This window comes from Pavona decussata, unplaced genomic scaffold (genome assembly GCF_977016875.1).
Source record: "Pavona decussata unplaced genomic scaffold, jaPavDecu1.1 SCAFFOLD_61, whole genome shotgun sequence".
Lineage (NCBI taxonomy): Eukaryota > Metazoa > Cnidaria > Anthozoa > Scleractinia > Agariciidae > Pavona > Pavona decussata.
The window spans coordinates 1,642,501-1,665,189 of NW_028145482.1; the positions used below are offsets into that span (position 1 = coordinate 1,642,501).

Below are 22,689 nucleotides of genomic sequence, written 5' to 3' on the forward strand. Positions count from 1 at the left end.
GTTTAAGGCCCTGCGTGTTTTGCACTTTGCCTAGGGAAGTGCCGGTGTAATGTATCTGCATTTGTCCTAAAACGAGTAGGACGTAAAAGATATTCCTGCAACATTCTCTGTTTTTCTCTGCAAAGGAGGAGATTAGGGAAGCAGGCTGCTCTTTTCGCCCACAATTAATCGCTGGTTGAATGACAGCTACTTCATTTTCGCGTAACAAGATTGATATAGCCATATTTGAGACATATCAGTATAACTTTTAGGAACTAATCGCTTCGGGACAGCAAACAGAAAACTATATATTTCAATGAATTGGGAAGGCGTGATGAAACAATCCAATTTACCAGAATTTCGTTAGAGGCGAAAATGGCATTACAATGCGTAAAATATTCGTTTGCAAAACACAAATCGTAAAAGGTAGCAGGCAAGTCATTTCTCACCAATTTTTGTGGCAAACTTTGATCGGCCTCAACGGCTTTCCAGACTGGTTCACAAGCCTTCATCAGTTCGTCAAAGTTAACTTTGTGTTCCTGGTTTTCTTTAAGGTCGAAGATCAAAGGGGCAAAACCTAAGCAGCTTGTGTGGAGACTGGATATGCGATCAGTTTCTATGTCACTTTCACCAGCTGAGATCAAAGCCAGGTCGACAAGAACCTTAAGCTCTTTAGTTGCTGTAAAAAAAGCCAAACAAAGAGTAAGTTAATCGTTATAAAAATGCTAGTGCATTAACCCTCCTTGTCTTCACTGAATCAACACTAATAACATCAACATTTGCAAGCATTGCAAAAGGCCAGACTGTCCATGAATATAAAGATAAGGCATTCGTTCGTTACAGTGCCAACAACTTTTGTGGCTGGTATTTCCGATGCCAATGTCTGGTTTTGTAACACAAGAAACCTGGACCATGGTAACTTATCTGGTAAGCTTTTCAGTACGGATTTTCCGATACTCAACACTCGATCTGCGTTAAGAGAGTCAGTGTGGAGAGAATCCTTTTGGGAGAAAACAAAACATAAGGGGGAGGACTGTCTCAATTCCGACAACACTCCAATGCATGTGGATCCTGTATTGATCACTGCACGAGACTTTTTAAGACTACAGCTTCACTGATATTATCAAATGTCTCCAAGAATGCAGATAAGCTGTGCTTACATGTTACAGCACTGCGTAGCCACTCTGCTAGAAGCCTACTGTCTACGACTGCTTTCAAGCATCGTGCTTTGTCCACATCTAAACACTCAAGTGCTTCGCCAGCTTCAGCAAACCTCTGTCCAATGCTGTTTAGGGGCTTTTGTTTGAACTCTCTTGACAACTATAAAATTAAAAATGGAAAATCCAGTGGTCAATATATTTTATCGTGTCCCCGAGTTGCGCACAGACGACGGAAGCACAGTTACCGCACTTAATAAGGGTTTTCTTCTCGTTTGGAAGTCCTAAAATTCTCATTAAAACGAGGATGAAGGTAACGTGAATGTGACAAGTCACGAAAAAAAAGTTAATACAAAACTCTTATGCAACCGCCTCGTCCTACTCCAATAAAAACAATAGCGTGCCAGTACTGGTTACAGTGAATGGATCAACGATTTCGTCTCTTTTAATCTGTTGTCGGCCCCGTCATTCTCGTTTGACATTTGTTTAAACCCTTGCTTAATAAATTAACATACTTACCTGGTTAAGTAGATCCTCGATGACCTTGAAATCGCCACTGAATCCCATTGCTTCCTTGAATTCCCAGATTGTATCTGCGGCGCTGGCAAACTGGTGAAGCTTCTGATATTGCTGTATTTGACCTGCGCGCTTCTCAGCTATCGCCTTAAGCTGACTGGCATCACCAGCTGATTGACCTTGACCCTGCGTCAAGTTAAAAATACACGCCAATTCTCGTAAAAGATCTCCTTTATCTCGATTCTTGTAGCCATCAAAGAACTTGTCTACATCTCCAAGACTCAATGATCCATCCATAACGCTGGCGACAAGTTGGTTCCACGCTTCGTAAGCTGGTTTCCAGACAGATTCCACCACATTAAAGATGCTGAGCTCTCGTTTCCGTGCCTCGTCATTCTTTCTGGCTGTTTGGGCTTTCTTTCCATACTGTGCCCAAAGGTCTTGGAACGTTAAGCTTTCTTGCACCTTGTCAAGTGCAGGCAAAACTTCTACAATCACTGGTGGCAGTTCAAAAAATTTGACTTCAATTTGGCCGTCACTTCTGCGTTCACATAACTGGCGAATTTCGTGAAAGGAGACATCTCGGCGTGCTTTTTCCGTTATGCTGGCGATATTGACTGTAGATTAAACAAACAAAATAAGCACGACTTAAATCAAATCATGTTTTCTTGCAGTGATACGCACTATTATTTGCAACTTTTTTAGCTGCAGCCGGTAAACTCCAAAGATCGCTTTCTCTTATTCACTTTTCTAACCGAAGTGCAAGGGTACAAATTCAATTCGCAACTGACCTAGCTTCTAAGGTCTTGGAATCTCAGCGTACAACGCTTGTAATATAGTTACAAGGTAATACGTTCGAATCCACGTTAAGGCCACAGTAGGCATTATTTCCATTTTCGTTAGGGTGTGAAACAACTCTGGAGATCACCTTCACCCCGATAAGTATGGAATGCTCTTTTTTTTTCTTGTTTGTTGTTGTTGTTTTTTGTGTGTTTCGGTGTTTAAAGCTTTAATCCTCACCTGGCGGAATCAAGTCACACATGTTGATGAAGGACTCAGTTTTCTTTTTGACAGCTTTAAATCCGTGGATTTCTTCAATTCGTTGTTCCAAGCTTTTTCCGCTTTCTTGTACCATGATCTCCTTGTTGACAGCAGAGGAATCTGCCTCTAGAAGTTGTAGAAATCTCTGCTTGTATTTCTGTAAAAGTTCTAAGATTTCTACAGTTACTGACGAATCCAAAATTATTTTCACAAGAGCTGTCAGTAAGGATTTGGCCATGAACAATGTTGCTTGACCATCATCTGTTAAAATGCTTCCTCTTCCGGACTCATCTCCTGTTTTGAGAATCAGTTTTTTCATATAGTCAGTACAATACAATGCAATACTGTACCGTATCGTGAAGTACACTACATAGAATATAATGTATTATCGCGATCCTGGGGATGTTCTTATTGCGCTGAGACGACTTTATTTTGCAATAATGTCGTCTCAAAATGACGGTTTCTGATTGGCTCAACAACTGTCATGTAAGCATGGAAGCACGGCACTTAAATGGGTTCGGCGCGCACGGATTAAAATTTTACTTCAGTGAATGAACATGCGAAGTTGGATGGTTTTGTTTATTTCTTTTTTTTATTTGAGTTTACAAAGCTTTTGACACTGTTCAAGGAACACTACTAATATTTTTTTTGTGGTGAACATGTACCATATACAGCGGATACAACTCTTTTCTTGAAGGTAAGCGAAAAAGAGTGATTTTAAATTCGATGAAGAGAAATTCACTTAAAAGACTTTTTTCGTGAGTGTAAAACCGGCCACGGTAAATGACAATGAGCTTAAATTCCAATAAATAATGGCATTTTCAAAACAAAAGGATCTGATTGGACTACTCCCCTTTTCAGACGCTTTGAGATGCTATAGCTTTACTCAAAGTTATTTGTTTAAATTAGTACCATCGCCAACTGATATGTCGAAATCTTCACCTTCGTGCCTCTCCAGAAAATACCTTCTCAAGCCCTTTTGGTGGGCTGTCAACGTTGCTGGCTCATATTCTTCGCCGAAAGTTTCTTTTCCGGTGTCTCTTTTCTCTAGAAAAAAGTGCTTTAAGAGCTCTGCTGTGCTGTCTTTCATGGTTGAGGTACGTATATTTGATCTTCTTGTCGTAGATGGCGTGAGCGCCGAACGGCAGACTCGATAATTTTTATATTGTTCTTCGCCGCTTGGTTTATTTCAAATTTTTAAAATCTCCACGGCATCTAAGCTAGGGAAATAATGTTCTTATTTTGTTTATGGGTTCTATCATGGTTGCTTTTTTTATTCTTGCTTCTGGCTGTGAGGTTTACTCATCACTGTTTTCATGTTGTTGTTTATCTCGCGGCGGTAACAAATTTTCAACAAAATGTTCTGGTAAAATGTTTAAACGTACTGGCTCGTCTACCTTATCAATGGTAGGTACTTTATGGACTGTAACTGTTTGCATTTTCTTTGTTTTGACGCAAAAATTAAAACCAAAAATTCAAATAACCGCCCCGAGATTTAATTTTGCGTACGGATATTACCATGGCTACAGTTTGACTGAAGCAAGAATTTCTCTTTCAATCAATGACGATTTGTACTTTATCCGTTTACTCTCTCCAAAAAAATGTTGATATCGCGATAAAAACTAAATGCGATTTTGAGACGACATTACGGATTTATAATGACGGCTAATTGGGAGCTAGAAAATATATTCTGTAACACAGTTTGCCTCGTCTGTGAAGGCTCTAAGAAAGCAATGCGATGACTACTATATAAAATAAGTTCGATTTTGAGACGACATTACGGCTTTATAATGACGGCTAGTTGGGAGAAAATATATTCCGTATTGGGTGGAGTCGCGAAGCGACGGAGCCCAAAACGGAATATATTTTCTCCCAAAGCCGTTATGTCGTCTCAAAACCGAATTTAGTTTATATTGTAGTCATCGCATTGCTTTCTTAGAGCCTTCACAGACGAGGCAAACTGTGTTATCGTCGATGCCAAAAATTCTCGTGAGTGAATTAAGTTATCGACTACAAATGGTGAAAAATAAAATCGTTGAGAAAAAGTAGTTTTCCTTCTCAAAAGGGAAACTTCTTTAGTAGTCGATAACAAGAACTCATTTTCTCTCATCTGTGAGTAAGTCATCGATTACTTAAGTCAGTGTCACTCGTGGCCACCATTTTATGCATGATGTACACATTACACGCAAGTTTCCAAGCTCTCTCAAAATATACAGGCTATCGACAATTACAGTTTTGATGTATGTGTCGACACATTGTATCTCCGAAGACTAATAGTTGTCTCGAATATAGTCGCCAATAACAAGTTGTCTCGTCTGTGGAGGCCTTTAGAAACAGTGGTGACTATTTCAAACGAAATAAATAATAATTGCTAGATGTACAACATGCTGTTGCCACGGACATTAATACAGACACAGACGAAGTACGCGTAAAATATTCAAACAAGCCTCTAAGAAAAGAGAAAATGAATCTGTTTAGCTACCAAAGAACGTGAAGTATCCAGCCATCGAGTTCCAAGAAAGAAGAAATTCCACAGTAACAGGATCCAAGCCTGGCCTGCTTGCTACTTCAGACGCTTTTGGCCATGATCTTGTTAGCAACATGGACATAAGTTCACCGTACTTTGCAGCCCCTGCGTCATCTCTAAGGCTTGAGTCGCAGAGAGTCTCAAAGGCACTGTCAGCCTCTGCTCCCTGTCGTGACTAAAATACAGAGAAATCCCTGTTACATATAACTCTAGGGTAACATAACTTCGCGAGGATCTCCAAAGATGCTACAATCTGGGACCGGTTTTTCGAACGTGGATTAACGATAATCCATGATTAAAGTTAACCAAGGTTTTTTTAGCTCGCTAGTTTTACATGTTTTTAAAAGCTAATTTTAAGCCAATTGTAAAGAAACGTCTACTTCAAAACAGAGGGACAGAAATCTTTTGAAGAAATCGTTATTGATTAGTAATTGAAATTGAATCAAAGTTAATCGGGCTTTGAGCAACTGGGCAGGAACAAGAGATTATGAGGTAAGAGAGCGAATCCTCCATACATGCCTCACTTCCTATGAAATTTTTTTTCAATCTATTTTTGTTTGCGTTGCTATTTTAATGTCGACATCTTATTGGTTAGTTAGAGTAAAGTCATTTAATTTTAAATTCAAAATAGCATGGCGCGAACTAAAAAAAGATTGAAAATAATTATCATGGGGCACAGGCATTCGCTCTCTTACCTCATAGTCTCTTGGCAGGAAGGTAAACTCCTCAAACAACTGCGGTTACGAATGTTATGAAATCCTAGTCCGTTGTTAAGTGGCACCCAACGGGAACATAAAAGCAAAATAGTTAAAATGTTGGTTTATACATTCCCGCGTCATTTTAAGGTCCGTTAAAAGGCAACTGGCCAGAGCGCTCGGATTCTTTGACTTAAAATATAAATTGGCAAAAAATTTTGTGAACGGAATCTTGCTCCCTGAATTTACACTGACGTTGCTCGCTGGCCTTTTAACGACGCATTTCTCCACCGAAAAAAAAAGAGATTACTTTTACAGCGTTGCGAAAGTTTGAGGGGAGCTATCACTAAAGATGACGCTTGTTTTTCTCTGCATTTAATCCGAATTTTTGGAGCAGGGACCCGTTTCTCGAAAGTTCCGATAAGTGTCTTTGGTGATAAATGTTCCTTAACTAAAGTCAAGTTTGGTTAGCTTTGAAAACTAAATTTCAAATCTTATAATTCTACGAAAACATTGGCCAGCTACCATGTCTGTAATCACTATGTTATTGGCGAAAAAACATTTAAAAATATACTTACCAGGCACGGTAAGTTACCGGGACTTTCGAGAAACGGGCCCCAGCTCAGTTATGTTTTTTCGAACAGACACTCCCCCGAAACGAACCATTTGGTGCCCCTCATTAATCAGGGGTATCCACCAAGAAGGCTATACCAACAGATATTCATCAAAATAAACCGTTCAGTGCCCCTATTCATAATGGCTATAGTGGGTATGAACAAAACAAATAGCGAATTTTCGATGCTGCTTTGAATCTCATTATGAAAGCGAGGCTACCCTCAAAGCTTTTCATGTGAAAATTAGTTTTGTTTTCATGTGGAAAATAATTTTAACAACAAAAACTATGCACGAAGCCCCGCTTTTTTATAATGAGGTTGAAAGCAACTCGAAAATGGCCTATTACACTTTCCGAAAAATAAAATCTTTATTAATTTGGCTCACTTTTAAGTGAAAACAACCCTAGACTTTCCTATTCATTACAAGATCATCTAAGCGTTGACGTATCAAACTCACGTTTATTATCTTTTCCACGGCTTCAAAGGCAAGTTTGGTAAAGGATTCTCCGATGGCTTTGTCGTATTTGTCCAGGTTAACTTCACAGAAAATCTTGACAAGGTAGGTTTTGCCCATCTTGCAAAGATAATGAATAAAATGTTCAGTTTCTGTTAGGGTTAAAGTCAGGCTACAAAGTCGCGGTAACTAAAGAATCCATGTCCATCCAACAAATTAAAAGAGGGGTATCTACTCTTTAACCCACTCGTTCACAACTTGTTTTTAAACGTTCATGCACAGTTCAATGTACGAACGTTTAGCACCCGACGTTTGATGATTTTGGTCAACACTCTTGTTGGATAAATGTTTTGTTTTCAATCACATTTTTCCAAATATTTTAGTGGACCAGGAAACAATGCTGCAAGTTTAATTCTTAAGTCCAACACTACCATTTAACTGTAAATGGTTTGAACCTTGCCTAGTCCTTGTAGGGCTTTCTCCCAGGCCCTCACGGTCAATTCGTTTTGGTGACGTATCCCAGGCGAACGGCCGGGGAAAGCCCAGACAAAAACAGACTGCCCATGCGTTTGTTTTATTTTTCAAAATGGCGGACTTTACGGGTCTATATAAGATGTTGCAAATAGCGGCAAGTTATGGTTTCAAAATCGTTGTGGATGCATTTGTAATTGTAGATCGATTGTTACCATCTTTGCAAACTCCTGAAAATGTAATGCATGGACCACTTGCGATTCTGCTCCTCGAAGCTCACAGTTTTCCCTTGCGACCTTATTCCGACGGAGCATTATGCGGTGTTTGTTGCGCTCAAAACCTTCGGAGATGAAAACTGATGTTTCAGGGCAGCTTCGCTGATGCCATTTGGGACTGAGCAGAATCACTTAGAAAACATCAGAGTCCGTACTATTGTTGAACTTGCGAAATACAGTTCTTTCTACTTAGCTGAAGGCGAGGTCATCATTAAAATGGAAGCCGAGATGGCAATTTTGAATGCCATTGAAGCTGTCCCAGATTAGAATTTTTCTGCCTAACGGAAATTGTCTCTGCAGTAAAGAACTTTCATCTGTAACGGCTGTTTCTTGTAATTCGTTACAGTAAACTCGAGATGTGAATGTTCCATATTAAGTTAATTGAATTAAAGGCTCTTGTGAACTGAATTTTGATTCAAATTTGATTTTGATGCCTAAACTAATTATTTGAAAATGTGTAATTGAAGTAAAATATCGTTTTAATGTAAGCTTGGAAAGGGAATAATAGAGTTCATATATTCCACGGCAGGGCGCGAACCCTGCGCTGAAATTCTGCGCCAGGAAAAATTGTGACATTTGTCTCAATTTTTTATTTTTGGCTAGGTCTCGCTTTTTCGCTCGGACCACATGACCCGAAACGGATTGACCGAGATGAAAAACAGAGAGAGGCCTAGAAACTAGGCAAGTTTGAACCCAGGAGTAATGTTGTAGGAACATAGATTATGATCATCGGGAAGAGTGTAATCCTGGGAACGACTGTTTGAGTTGACATCGACTGACGTTTCAACGACCTGAGTGGAAGTCATCATGAGAGTCAAGTAAATTGTGGAACGCCAGTAGATGGTATCAATGTCTGTGGTATTTGAACTGATCGATCAACAAAGTCTAAATGTTACCGGACGTTTGTCTGTTAAGCCGTGATGTTACTGTCTGTGGAGACTGCAAAAAGTGATTGGTGCGTTTCGATCCTTCTTTTGTAAGTCAAAAGTCTGTTGGTCCATTTTCAGTAAAATTGTTTATTGTTTGTCTGTTTTGATGTTATCAATAAGGCTTTTGTAAGGTGCAGGTGCAGTGTTGTGACATCTGTCAATCATACCAGCACGCGGTCAAAAGGGAACTCCCACTCCCCTTGTAGTCATTGTGAACATGGAGTCAATAAATCACGGTTGGGTTTTGACTTGCGGTGATTTACTTAAACGGTACAAGGTACCACACCTGGCGACGAGGATCCACGAAGCGCATCCAATAAGAGAGTTCAAGTCCCAAAGCGCGGACAAAGCAATTCAAGTACCGAATCATGGACAACGCAACTCTAATCACAAAGCGCCGAGAAGACAATCCTGACAAAAATTCGACAAAGTGGCGGTTTCGGTTTCGCTCCCGACTTTCCAGGCTTTCCAAGAGCATCAAGACGGCACTGTGAGCCCCAGGTGGAAGAAATGGCTGGTGAGATTCGAGAATCTATTTCTAGGCATGGGGATCGAAGACGCAAAACAAAAATGTGCTCTTCTGCTACATTACTGCGGTCCCGAAGTTGACGAGATTTTCGACACGCTTGAAAACACCAGCAAAGAAAAAGATTACAAAACGGCCGTCAAAAAACTTACCACTTACTTCAATCCTCAAGTCAACACAACTTCCGAGGTCTACAACTTCAGAAAAGCGCAGCAAAACGAAGGCGAGAGTTTGGAGAGTTTCCACACAAGACTACGAACTCTTGCGAAGACCTGCGAATTTGGAGACGCCGATAAAGAAATAAAGGAGCAAATTATTCTAAGCTGCAAGTCTAACGCACTGAGGCGAAAAGCTCTACGTAAGGATCTTGATTTAACCGCTCTTTTAAAAACTGGAAGAGCCCTCAAGCTAAGTGAAACGCAAGCTAAAGACGTGGAGAGTGACAAAACGACAGTGAACACCATAAAACACAAGATTAAGAACGAAACGTGTTCAAAGAAAGGCAAATGTCGCCGACGCGAGCAACGCAGCAAATCCCGCAGCGAGTCACGCAAGTCCGATGAGTCATCAAAATGCACCCCCACAACGGCTCCTGCCCTGCTAGAAACAAGAAGTGCACCTCCTGTGGCAAGCTCAATCATTTAGCTAAAGTTTGTAGGACAATTCCACCCGCTTCAGTGAAACGCGGGACGGAAGAAGAAGAAGAAGACACAGATGAGGAAGTCTACGTATACGCAGTAGGAAAGAAGAAACAACCCATGTGCAGATTGGAAATCGCCGGAGAATACGTAGCACTGATGCTGGATTCCAGAGGTTCAGTTAATCTTGTCGACGAAGTCACCTACCAAAGAATTTACAAAGGCAACTCTAGCGCAAGCCAAACGGCGAATTTTATCCTATGGATCATCCACACCCCTACCCCTGCTAGGAACCATTCACGCCAAGTTAACTGCAAAATGTAACACCATATCAGCGAGCCTGCACGTCGTTAAAGGCAGTTCAAGAAATCTCCTAGGATACGACACTGCACAGAGGCTAGGACTCTTTAAATTGTCAACCAAGTCGGAATCGACAAGACTGATCCCCAGTACCTCGCGAGCGGAGAATTTAGATATCTGTTTGGCGGTATCGGCAAAGTGAGAGGAAAGGTAGTCAAGCTTCACATAGACCTTGATGTGCCACCCAAACAACAACCACACCGCCGAATCCCCTTTCTCGTAAGACAAGACGTGGAAAAGGAGTTGGAGAGACTAGAGAGCCTAGACATTATCGAGAAGGTGACAGGCCCAACCCCATGGGTGAGCCCCATCGTAGTGGTCCCAAAGAGCTCTGGACAAGTCAGATTATGGTAGACATGCGAGAAGCTAATAAGACGGTAAAACGTGAGAAGCACCTAATGCCGACTATAGACTATATAGTCGCCGATCAGTAGATAGGAATTGGGGGTTGAGGAACCGGGAGGAGGGGAGGGTGAGTTAAACAATAGCCGGGGTGGATGAGTAAACAATAGCCTAGAGGATGACATCATCAAAAACGATGACATCATAAGCTAAAAATAGAGAAACCGGGGGGAACGGGAGGATGAGTAAACAATAGCCTAGAGGATGATGACATAAGCTAAAAATAGAGACAAGGGGTGTAATTTCCTCCCCTCCCGGAAGATAAAGTAATAAGCTAAAAATAGAGAAACCGGGAGGTTAGGGAGGTAGAACGTCACAATAGCCCCCCCGGGTTGACATCATCAAAAAGCGATGACATCATCTAAAAATAGTATAGTGACATCATTGGGGTGGAGGAGTATTTTGCCCTCATTATAAAACGATGATCTCATAGTTTAAAAATAGAATAGTCATAAAATAGTTATAGAACTTTCCCGCTATGAAGTAGGAAACACAAAATATGATGGTTCCAAGCAGTTATTTACCATCAGTGAGTTTAAATCATTCGCTAAGCCTCGGTTGGTGGTTTGAAATTTTTTGCTCCACGGAAGATGAAAGCTCTTTGGCCTTTCGGAAGCCTACACTTGGGCAGTATGAAGTCATTATTTTGCCTGGCGTTCCTTTGGTGAATTTTTGAAGGGTGTTGAAGTCATTCTCGAAGATAACCGGGAGTTAGGTTGTTCATTCATTCGTATACAGTAGTCTATTTTCATTGTCCGTAAGCGTATGAAAAAGCGATTACTGCCAAGCACATTATTCACGAATTGTGAGTTTCAGTAATAATCATACATTTTCAGTGATTCTATTTTGGATGAATTTGATCGAGATTGTGATTTTGTAGGTTATAAAAGGTGAAATCATACATCAGACATCGGACGCGTGTTTCGATTCACGCACCGTTACTTAAGCTATTATGTTAATTAAGTTGAGCTTTGTCGGGGATTAAACAGTAAAAACAGTCTTTTGTTGTCTTTTGTTTACCAGATTGCTCCGAATAAGAATATTATTACGGTTGATCGATTCCTGGCTGCTTAAATTAATTTGCATGTTATGTTTGGCGCGCACTGAAAAAATAAAACACTCTCACAATTTACTGAAAATTCTTTATTTAAATCGTTCAACAATTCAAGTACAAAGCAAAGATCTTATGACGGCGTTAATCATCTTTATCCTCTTCATCGCTAGGGGGATAGAATGTCATTTTTGATGTCCTTTCATCCTTGTGTGTGATTGCGCCACAATTTAATTAAAATTCATCCTCTTGAGAAGCCTTATATGGATGATTTCTGTTAGTTCGCCGGGATCTTCTTGAGGGACGATCATCGTCATCCAGGTAGTTTTTAAACCGAATTCGAGGTAGTTTTTTTCGTTTCTGTGTAGGTGAGGGTACTGTGGGAGGGGGTGTTAAGATGGACGAGGGAAGTGACGCTTCCGCGGGCGTCGCTTGTGTTGCGGTCGGTTCTTGGGCAGCGGTCGCCTGTATAACCATGGGCGTTTGGACAGCGGCCGCCTGTACAGTCTCTGGTTCTTGATCTGGCATATGATTGCTAGAAATTTGTCTCTGTTCTTCAGAGTAGGGTAGATTTGATTCTTTGAGTCTGGAATTCAATTGTTGTTTAAACGTCAAATACTTGTTTTGCAGCTGCATGTAATGCTTTGCTCTTTCGTCATCTCTAAGGTCTGATCGTGAGAGAAGACCATCCATTGAATCTTGTAATTTCTGCATTACTGGAACTACTGGGGGAGTCATTACGTTCTGTTCTTTGAGGTACTGTAGTAGTTCCTGCGAGATATTGTCCGGTACCGCTACGTTATCAAATCGTTCTTCGCCAGGTAGAACGTTCGTTCGCAATCTACAGTTGTCTTGGGTAGTGGTTTTAAGGTCAACTAGGAGATAACCAAAGTGCCTCTGTACGGCCTGCTCATAGTGATTTAAAAAGAAATCCGTTTGGCCGGGATACATTTGCTTCGCCAGAGTCAAGATTTGCAATTTGTCTCGTGGATTCTTAAATAACACCAAATAATGACTGTTTAAGCTGATACTTCGACTGCCTTTTCCTTGATGAAATAAGTTCTGCACAATGTAAATTATGCTTAGGTTGCGATGATGGGATCCTCTTGTAAACAGGTTGACGATTCGCTTGTCTTCACAGGCATCAGCCATCTGATCATCGATCACCATTAAGTTGCGTTGGTGGATGTCAAAATAGGAGTCATGCTCTAGATTGGAAGGAATACCTCTGATAAATTCTATATTTGGCATTATTGCCATCAATTCTAGATAAGCGGGCTGCCACTGCGAATAGCACCAAACAATCCTCTCTGGTGGTAGGTTGATTGCTCTTTGAGCCTGTTGCAACAAAGATTTTACCCAGACAGTCTTTCCTGATCCGGTCATCCCAGCAACCATACAAGTAAATGGATGTACAAATTGAAACCGCTGACACTTTGCTACAGAAAACGGCATAGCTCTGAAGGGAGTGAAACTCGGCGATTCACTGTGTTTCCGACTCATGTGTCTTTGCATGTTATCTTTCCTGGAAAAATTATTTTTACAAACAGGACAGGACCAACTCATGTCAACTCAGTGAAGACTTAACGTGCACTGAAAAAACGTCGAATGTGTCACATTTAAATAGAATTAGCCCCTATTGTCTCCCTATCCTCTCCTCCAACTCTCCCTCCTCCTCCTTTCTATTGTTTTCCCTCTTTCTCCTCCACCTCCTCCTCCTCCTCCTCCTCCTCAATTCTGTTGTTTTCCCTCCTACTCCTTATTTCTAGTGTTTTCCTTCTCCTCAATTCTATTACTTCCCCCACACCCTACACAATAAAAGGGGGAACTTACTTTCTTAAACTCATTCCATAATCATGTCTCGCGTTGTAAAGAACAACCGAGGTTTCCTTCAGCTCCTTTCTGATTGCCCTTCCAAGCAGCGTCAGTTTCTCTTGAGAACAGCTACTCCACAACAGTTGCATGCGTTATTGCAAGTTATTTATAATGTACTTACAGAAAACATACCAGTGTCTGAAGAAGTTAGGGCCTTCTTGCGTTCGCATAGGGATGCTCTTCTAAATCTTGCTCAGCGAAATGTTCCTTACAAGACAAAGAAACGCATCCTTGTGCAAGAGGGCAGTGGGTTTATACAAGAATTACTGACCCCTGCAATTAGTAGCTTGGGGTATCTTATGTTATAAAAGAGACTGTGGATTCTGAATGTTGGTCATTTGTGTCTCTCTTTTAACGAGTGCTGGTCGATATGAAAAGAAAGATGGATTGGGATAAAGAGGAGGAAAGTGAAATGGAGGATTACTCAACCTCTGATGAGGAAAGTGACGAAGAAGAACCCCGGATAAAAGATGTCTTGAACAACCTTTCCAACGCCGTTTCCAGAAAGCACGCTTCTGAACTATTGCATAGTATGGCTGCTTCTAAAAATATCTTGTTCTGGACACCTAGTGGACTGTTACTCCGAAACCAGCGCGCAATACCAGTAACAAACATCTCAGAGCTGGTCGAGTATGTGTTACTCCCTCATAACGAAGATGTCGCCAAACCCCGTGCGCTCAATACTTTCCTAGATGGACTAGCAGAGCTCGGAGTGAATAAGCGACTGATCAAAAATAAAAAACTTCTAAGCGATTTGTTAGAAAAAGAAAGAGGATACCAGGATAAAGAGGACGAATCAGGTAATGAGGCTAATGATGAAAACTTGTCGGACAGCAGTGAAGAGGAGGAAACCAGTTCTGAAAATAGCCAACCTGAAGAGTCTCATAACAGCGGCCTGGAAAGTGATTGGGAAGAAGAAGAGGCCGAGAATAGTAGCGACTCAGTTGAAAATTCAACGATAGCTCAGGCAAAAGTTCATGATCCGTGCCGACACTGCAACAGTTCACATGGATATGATACCGTACTCATGAAATGTCCTAAGTGCTTTTGGGAAGATAACTGTAAAGTTTGCCCTATATGTGATCACAAGATTCCTCTTGAACGAAAGCACGCCAAGGAATCTCTCCGTCGATGTTATGATTGTGGAGCGATCACACACAAGGATGAAAGGACATCAAAAATGACATTCTATCCCCCTAGCGATGAAGAGGATAAAGATGATTAACGCCGTCATAAGATCTTTGCTTTGTACTTGAATTGTTGAACGATTTAAATAAAGAATTTTCAGTAAATTGTGAGAGTGTTTTATTTTTTCAGTGCGCGCCAAACATAACATGCAAATTAATTTAAGCAGCCAGGAATCGATCAACCGTAATAATATTCTTATTCGGAGCAATCTGGTAAACAAAAGACAACAAAAGACTGTTTTTACTGTTTAATCCCCGACAAAGCTCAACTTAATTAACATAATAGCTTAAGTAACGGTGCGTGAATCGAAACACGCGTCCGATGTCTGATGTATGATTTCACCTTTTATAACCTACAAAATCACAATCTCGATCAAATTCATCCAAAATAGAATCACTGAAAATGTATGATTATTACTGAAACTCACAATTCGTGAATAATGTGCTTGGCAGTAATCGCTTTTTCATACGCTTACGGACAATGAAAATAGACTACTGTATACGAATGAATGAACAACCTAACTCCCGGTTATCTTCGAGAATGACTTCAACACCCTTCAAAAATTCACCAAAGGAACGCCAGGCAAAATAATGACTTCATACTGCCCAAGTGTAGGCTTCCGAAAGGCCAAAGAGCTTTCATCTTCCGTGGAGCAAAAAATTTCAAACCACCAACCGAGGCTTAGCGAATGATTTAAACTCACTGATGGTAAATAACTGCTTGGAACCATCATATTTTGTGTTTCCTACTTCATAGCGGGAAAGTTCTATAACTATTTTATGACTATTCTATTTTTAAACTATGAGATCATCGTTTTATAATGAGGGCAAAATACTCCTCCACCCCAATGATGTCACTATACTATTTTTAGATGATGTCATCGCTTTTTGATGATGTCAACCCGGGGGGGCTATTGTGACGTTCTACCTCCCTAACCTCCCGGTTTCTCTATTTTTAGCTTATTACTTTATCTTCCGGGAGGGGAGGAAATTACACCCCTTGTCTCTATTTTTAGCTTATGTCATCATCCTCTAGGCTATTGTTTACTCATCCTCCCGTTCCCCCCGGTTTCTCTATTTTTAGCTTATGATGTCATCGTTTTTGATGATGTCATCCTCTAGGCTATTGTTTACTCATCCACCCCGGCTATTGTTTAACTCACCCTCCCCTCCTCCCAGTTCCTCAACCCCCAATTCCTATCTACTCCGATCTGAACGGCGCGACCCTCTTCAGCAGGCTAGACTTGTCCTCCGGATACCTTCAACTTGAGCTAGAACCAGAGTGTCGCCACATCATGACATTCAGCACTCATGTAGGACTGAGAAGATACAAACGTCTAATGTTTGGAATAAACGCCGCATCAGATCTTCAAGAATGCAATCGAGGAAATACTTACAGGCCTACCGGGCTGTAAGAATATCTCTGACAACATAATCGTGTTCGGAGCGACTACGGCAGAGCATGATTAGAATCTCTGTGGTGTCCTTACCAGACTCCAACAACACGACGTACGTCTGAACGAGGAGAAGTGTAGTTTCTCAAGGAGTGAGGTCAAGTTCTACGGCCATATTTTCAGCAGCGAAGGAATTAGAGCCGATCCTGAGAAAATAGAGGTGATCACGAACATGAGCGAGCTAAAGAATGCGAGCGAAGTCAGATAGTTACTAGGAATGGCCCAGTACGTCTCGCGCTACATCCCAGAGTATGCCACAATCACGGCACCATTACGGGCTCTCATCAAAAAGGAGACACCTTGGCAATAGTCAGACGAACAGCAACACGCGTTTGACAAACTCAAGGACAGTCTGACTAAGAGTCAGTGACCGAAGTGATAGTCAATGCAATCCCTGTTGGTCTTGGAGGATTGCAAGTGCAGGACGGCAAGGTTATCAGCTACGCGAGTCGAGCTCTTAGCGACGTGGAGTCCTGATACTCACAAACCGAGAGGGAAATGCTGGCGATCGTGTGGTAGCTGGAACACTTTCATCATTACCTCCACACTTCATGCCAAATCTTGAGAAAACTGCTGTCTTTGAGGGCAAACATTAGAAACAGGAACTGTAAAACTTTCTCAGACACTATCGTGTTGTACACGATGGAGTAAAGACGTGCTCGAAGAGCTCCGTAGGGAGAAAAGTTTTTTTTTCTCCCCCAAATCATTCAGTTATTCGATATTCTTTTTCTACACTTCATGTCAGCAAGACGGCTCAGATCTGAAAAACATTCCTCTACAAATTCTGAATGTGTTATCGAGCAGGAGAAGGTGACGAGTCCCGAGGAGACAGCCATGTGTGAGAAAGTGATGGTGGAGCTGAAGTCAATGAGAGGTGATTTAAAAAATCAAATTTGGCCTTGAGTGAAAATCTAAAGGACTTTCAGCGAAATACCAATGCAAGGCTTGAGAAAATAGAGATTGTCATATCCAAATTAGATGAAATCGTTGTTTTGAAGACCAAACAGGGGGATTTAGAAAAAGATGTTGAGGGCGTGAAAGTATCTGTCGACGCTATAAACGCCACTGTCAGAAAGTTTGCCAATTTTTAACAATGTCTTTTTTCTGCCTTTTATATTTAATATGAAATACATGTGTAACATGTATATGCACTGCGGATGAAAGATTAGATAGCGAGATTACTGCGAGAACCATTTCTTCTATCTAATTTTATATTTAAGTTTCTATGTATTTCGAATTTAGCTCTATATCATAATATATGTATATCTAGTTTTAGGACCTCTATGTAAACCACTCTAAGTGATGGAGCTTCCTAATATAAGATTGTTATTATTATTATTATTATTATTATTATTATTATTATTATTATTATTATTATTATTATTATTATTATTATTATTATTATTATTATTATTATTGTCAGCGAAATGGACAGCTTTGGTGGAGGATACGCAGAACTGCAGAAAAAACTGGAGCATTTGGAACGTTATTCTCGCGATTATAATATTCGTGTTATTGGCGTTGATGGAGAAAATGGCGAAGACTGTATGGCAATTGTTTTAAACTACGTGAATCTACTGGGTCTCGAAGATGCTACCGGGGAAGTGGAGAATGCACATCGTACAAGAAGACGGGAAGACAACCGCATCATATCATTGCCAAACTATATAGCAGGCCTTTCAAGAGAACGCTACTTCAGACTGCCAAGAGTGTCAACGGAAAAGAAGCTATAAACGGGGTCACATTAGTGGAAGATTTTATAGCTAGTGATTTTTCAACTAGAAACAAGCTTTCCCACTCATGCAGAAAGCCTTCGAAGAAGGAAAGAGAGTCCGTTTTACCAAAAAAAAATCTCTTTGTGGACGGAAATCTTGTTCCTGTAGTGTAGAATTGAATACAGAAAGCAGTCTTATTTTCCCTTAAATAATTATTTATTTCGTGATGCGGAGTGCGGAAAAGAAAAGCCCGATGATTCCATGGTGCCCAAACAGCTTGTGCAATGTTACACAGGCGCGAGCTTTGTAAATAATTTTTTTCTCAGTGAATTTCTATATTTACGCTACAGTTTTAATAATAATTTGTACACACCGTATGATTAATTTACCTCAAACATACTCAGCAACAGTTGTTTCCTTTTGAATATTTCAATTACAATTGCTAATTTCGTGTGGCTGCTTAGCTACAGGCATATTTTGAAAGCAACACTTATCAGCACTGAGACACACGTACCATCCCTGTGGTATGGTAAGTGTTGTTTACAATTTATTTTGAGCACACAGGTCTGTAAGTGATCCCATCCCCATACGCATTGCCGTGGGAGAACTGTTTTGCGGTTCCCAACCAACAGCTACCACTTGCCTACGGTGGAGCTGGCGATTAAAGGAGTGCTATGCACTCGCCTCGGCAGTAAAGGGTCTCGATGCGCGGGTTTACTCCCGCTTCTTGACCCGACGGCTATGCCATGCTGATGAGCCCCAACAAGGGCGAAACAGCTGTCCATGGCTGCCACTGCCCGGGTGATATGGTTGTGCGCATGCGTACGGTACTGGCCATACCACGGGGATGGTACGTGTGTCTCAGTGCTGATAAGTGATATTTTGAAAGGTCCATCTCCTCCAGGACTTAATTCTTTTCTTTTTTTTCTCCCTACAATATTTGTATTAACAACAAAATATGAAAGGTAAATTCGTTTCTCTAAAGACGAGGGGCATCAGCAACCCACGTAAAAGACAGACAATGTTTACTTGGCTCAGAAAACAAAGAGCTGATGTTATTTTTCCTCAGGAGACGCATTCCATTGCGGGGTGTGAAGTCTCGTGGAAAAAGCAATGAGGCGCTTCATTATTTTGTTCTCATGAGGCCAACAATACTCGGGGGTTTGCAATTTTAATCCGGAATAATTTTGATTGTATAGTTAAAGAAACGGTTATTGACACAAACGGGCGATTTATTATTCTCAAAGTACTTCTCAACGGAGAACAAACACTGCTTGTTAATGTATAAGGTCCAAATCGAGATAACGAATTGGTTGCGTTTTATCATTCAGTTAAAAAAAACTATCGTGAAAAATGAGTTTGACAAGATTGACAATATTATTATTGGAGCGATTTTAACTGTCCTTTAATCCAGTTCTTGACAAGAGAGGTGGAATTCTTATTCCAAGACAATCTGTCATCAATGCAAAAAAAAAAAGGTTACAGCCACGCGGGTCGAGCACTCAGCGACGTGGAGTGCAGATACTCACAAACCAGGAGGGAAATGCTAGCTATCGTGTGGGCTCTGGAACACTTTTCTCTTTCCCGTTACAGCTCTGAGTTTACAATCATGACCGATCACAAGCCACTCCTGGGCATCTTTAAGAGTCACAAGCTTACTTCAGCCCGCGCAGACCGATGGAAGCTAAGGTTGATCCCGTATTACTGTCATCTGGTGTATCGCCCCGGAAAAGATAATGAGAACCCCGCCGACTTCATGAGCAGACACCCCACTTTTTTTTTCAGGCATATTAAGGCATGGCCAAAAGCCTCATTTGCATAAAATCAGAAAACAATCATAACATTTCGTGGATTGAACAAAGAAACGTTAAACTTAGCGGTCTTATAAAACCTGATGACCTTAACTGATTTTTGCTTTAAAGTGTGGAACAGTTAGGTCACGTGACCATTAAATGATGATTAACGTCTAAAATTTTTAAAGTAAAACGGGGTATATAAAACAAACTATAATCAAACCTTTTCGGGTGTCATACTATTACGCTATGAAAGTTCATTACTAATTAGCCTTGTATGGTGGTACCTGTCATTCCTATTAGAAGTTATTAAGTCATTTCTAATGTCACGTGACCTATTTCCCTTAATTGCAGGACTGCTATTAAATGTGGACACGCAAACAAGGCTAATTCATTTGAAGCCCTTGACATGTAAACGTATGACACCAAAGGAGATTTAATTCTATTTCATTTTATATACCCCATTTGGCTTAGAAGATCTTTAATAATCAATGATCATTAACAGGTCACGTGACCAAAATGATTATCACTTTAAAGCAAAAATCAGTTAAGGTCTTCAAGTTTTATATAACTACCAAGTTTGACAGTTTTTTGTTCAATGCACGAAATGTTATGATTGTTTTCTATTTTTTATGCAAATTAGGCTTTTGGCCATGCCTTAATATGCTTGAGAATTAACACCAAGCAACCACAGAGAGAAACGTTGCCGATGAGTATGTGAACTATGTTTGCACCAACGCCATACCAAAGGCTACGACACTTTGCGAAGTATTTAGGACTTCATCACAGGAAAGTTTAACCTTTTTGGCCGAGAGCCAATGGCAAGGCAGAACACTTCATGCCAAATCTTAAGAAGTGAGTGCGAACTGCTGTTGTTGAGGGCAAAAATTGGAAACAGGAACTACAAATTTCTCAGACAGTATCGTGCGACACCGCACACAACCACGAATGTATCCCCAAATTAAGCACTGAACGGAAGCAAACTCAAGACAACCCTGCCAGAAGTATCACCAGCATCACCTAGACAGAATACCCTGTAGGAGACTCGGAAGACTATGGTAGAGAGAGATGCAGAACAGAAGTCAAAGATCAAGGCATATACAGACTCGAAACTGGGCACAAAACGAAGTGGTATCAAACCAGGCGATACAGTGCTTGTGAGACGACCAAGAACAAACTAAGCACTCCTTTTAATCCAGAACCCCTTGTTGTAGGGGAGAAGAAAGGATCTATGTTTACAGCTAGCGACTGTTTTAAGTCCATAACCCGGAACTCGCCAATGTTCAAAATCATCCCGAAAAGCCTGAGAGCTGAAGGGGATCGAAGAGAACAGGAGGAATTCCACGCAGAGGACTTCCCTGCAAAACGAGCCGAAGTTCCGACCCAAGACGAAGATCCAAAAACCCCAGGGGCGAACGACGGAGGCCTGCAGAGGCCACAGAGACAAAGGCAACCCCCAGGGAGGCTCACAGATTACGTTCAAATAATCTACTACTATAAACACTGAACACTTTAAGAGACCCGTGACTAGAAGGCATGCTTATCGTTTGTTGATGTTATCACAGAGTTACTTGATCTAGTTAAGCGATATCTGTGATGGAAAGTTTAGTATCAAGGAGGGGAAAGATGTAGTGTTGTGACATCTGTCAATCATACGAGCACGCGGTCAAAAGGGAATTCCCACTCCCCTTGTAGTCGTTTCGAGCATGGAGTCAATAAATCACAGTTGGGTTTTGACTTTCGGTGGTTTTACTTGAACGGTACAAAACACCACAACAGGTAGTTGCTGGCAACGGTTAGATAAATATATTTCTTCATCTGCCTTTGCAGTCAACGACTGTATAAGTGAATTAATCACTCTTAAACATTAATTAGCCATTCACGTTACAGTCTCATTGTAAGGAAGTCTCCAAGCCTCTTTGTTCTGGGGATGGGCTTGTTAACTCTAGTAGTGCTTGACCTCAAGGCATCTCCATCATGGATCACTTCACAGCTACTACTACTTGAAAAGAACTTAAGTGGCTCTACATCCCTTGCTCTTTGTATAAAGTTAATACATACTTCATCCCTACGGGTAGAGAGACGTTCGAGCCCTGCCGTGCAAAGGGCTTCTTGGTAACAAAGATGCGGCAACATGATCAGCAGGGCCTTTCCTTGCACAGATTCAATGACAGTAGCTAAATAAACCGGTAGGGCGGCCTACACAGGAGAGGCATACTCTAAGACAGATCTTATTGGAAAAATTTTAACCAGGTCTTGAAGTGTAACTCCTTGTTTCTTAAAGGGGATTTCTTAGTTGTGAGGCGATTGTTCTAAGTTAGCAACCAGCTTCCAGAGTGAGTCGTTGAAAGTAATTCGTACTGTAGGTAACACACTTGGCAGAGTCCCAGTCGATTTTGAGATTCGCTTGTAAATGGTGTATGATTGTTGATATCGGCATTTCCAGTTGCTCGTTTGTGTTCACTCAGTCACATTTCCAAATTTCTGGCTATGTCGTCAATATAACTGGTCTAGCAGTCGCAGCATTTCATCTTGTTAACTGCTCTGCCTGTGGCTCGGTTCGGTTCGCCAGAAGTCGTCACACTAGTTGTTTGTAAGCTACACGGATCCGTGCGATAGTTTCAGAAGTGCCTTTGATTTAAGGTATAATCGCGGTACGTAGCAACGCAGACAGGAGTCCGATCATTTGTTCGTGACGTTAGGTTCAGTATTCTTTTAGGTTAAGTATTCGTTTCTTGTTGAGAACGTTGTCGAACTACTTGTTTTTGTCTGCAAAACTGTTACGTGAAACAAAAACCAGTCGCGTTCGCCATGTCAAGTTCTGCATGGTCGGGTGAGTCCGCAACTATTTCATAGTTGTGTACGTCGACTACTATTTTTAAAACCTGCAAAAATGATCACTACCACGATTTTAAAAAGCATTTTCAATTCTGTGCGGGACAAGCGACTTCGAAGCAATGTACAAAACAATTTACACTCCGTGTGGGTGCCGCCTCTGATGACACAGCGACGACGTTAAATAACCCTTCC

At 41.0% G+C, this 22,689-nt stretch overlaps 1 protein-coding gene across 1 annotated transcript in view; it reads right to left on the minus strand.

The window, feature by feature from the left end:
• The window catches only part of LOC146479005 (E3 ubiquitin-protein ligase rnf213-alpha-like), a 123,731-nt gene that overhangs the window by 78,957 nt on the left and 22,085 nt on the right, over window positions 1-22,689 (minus strand). The window contains 6 exon segments of the mRNA XM_085111310.1: window positions 429-658; window positions 1,140-1,299; window positions 1,656-2,269; window positions 2,673-2,987; window positions 5,176-5,386; window positions 6,987-7,103. Of these exon segments, the coding sequence (XP_084967436.1) occupies window positions 429-658; window positions 1,140-1,299; window positions 1,656-2,269; window positions 2,673-2,987; window positions 5,176-5,386; window positions 6,987-7,103 (1,647 nt within the window).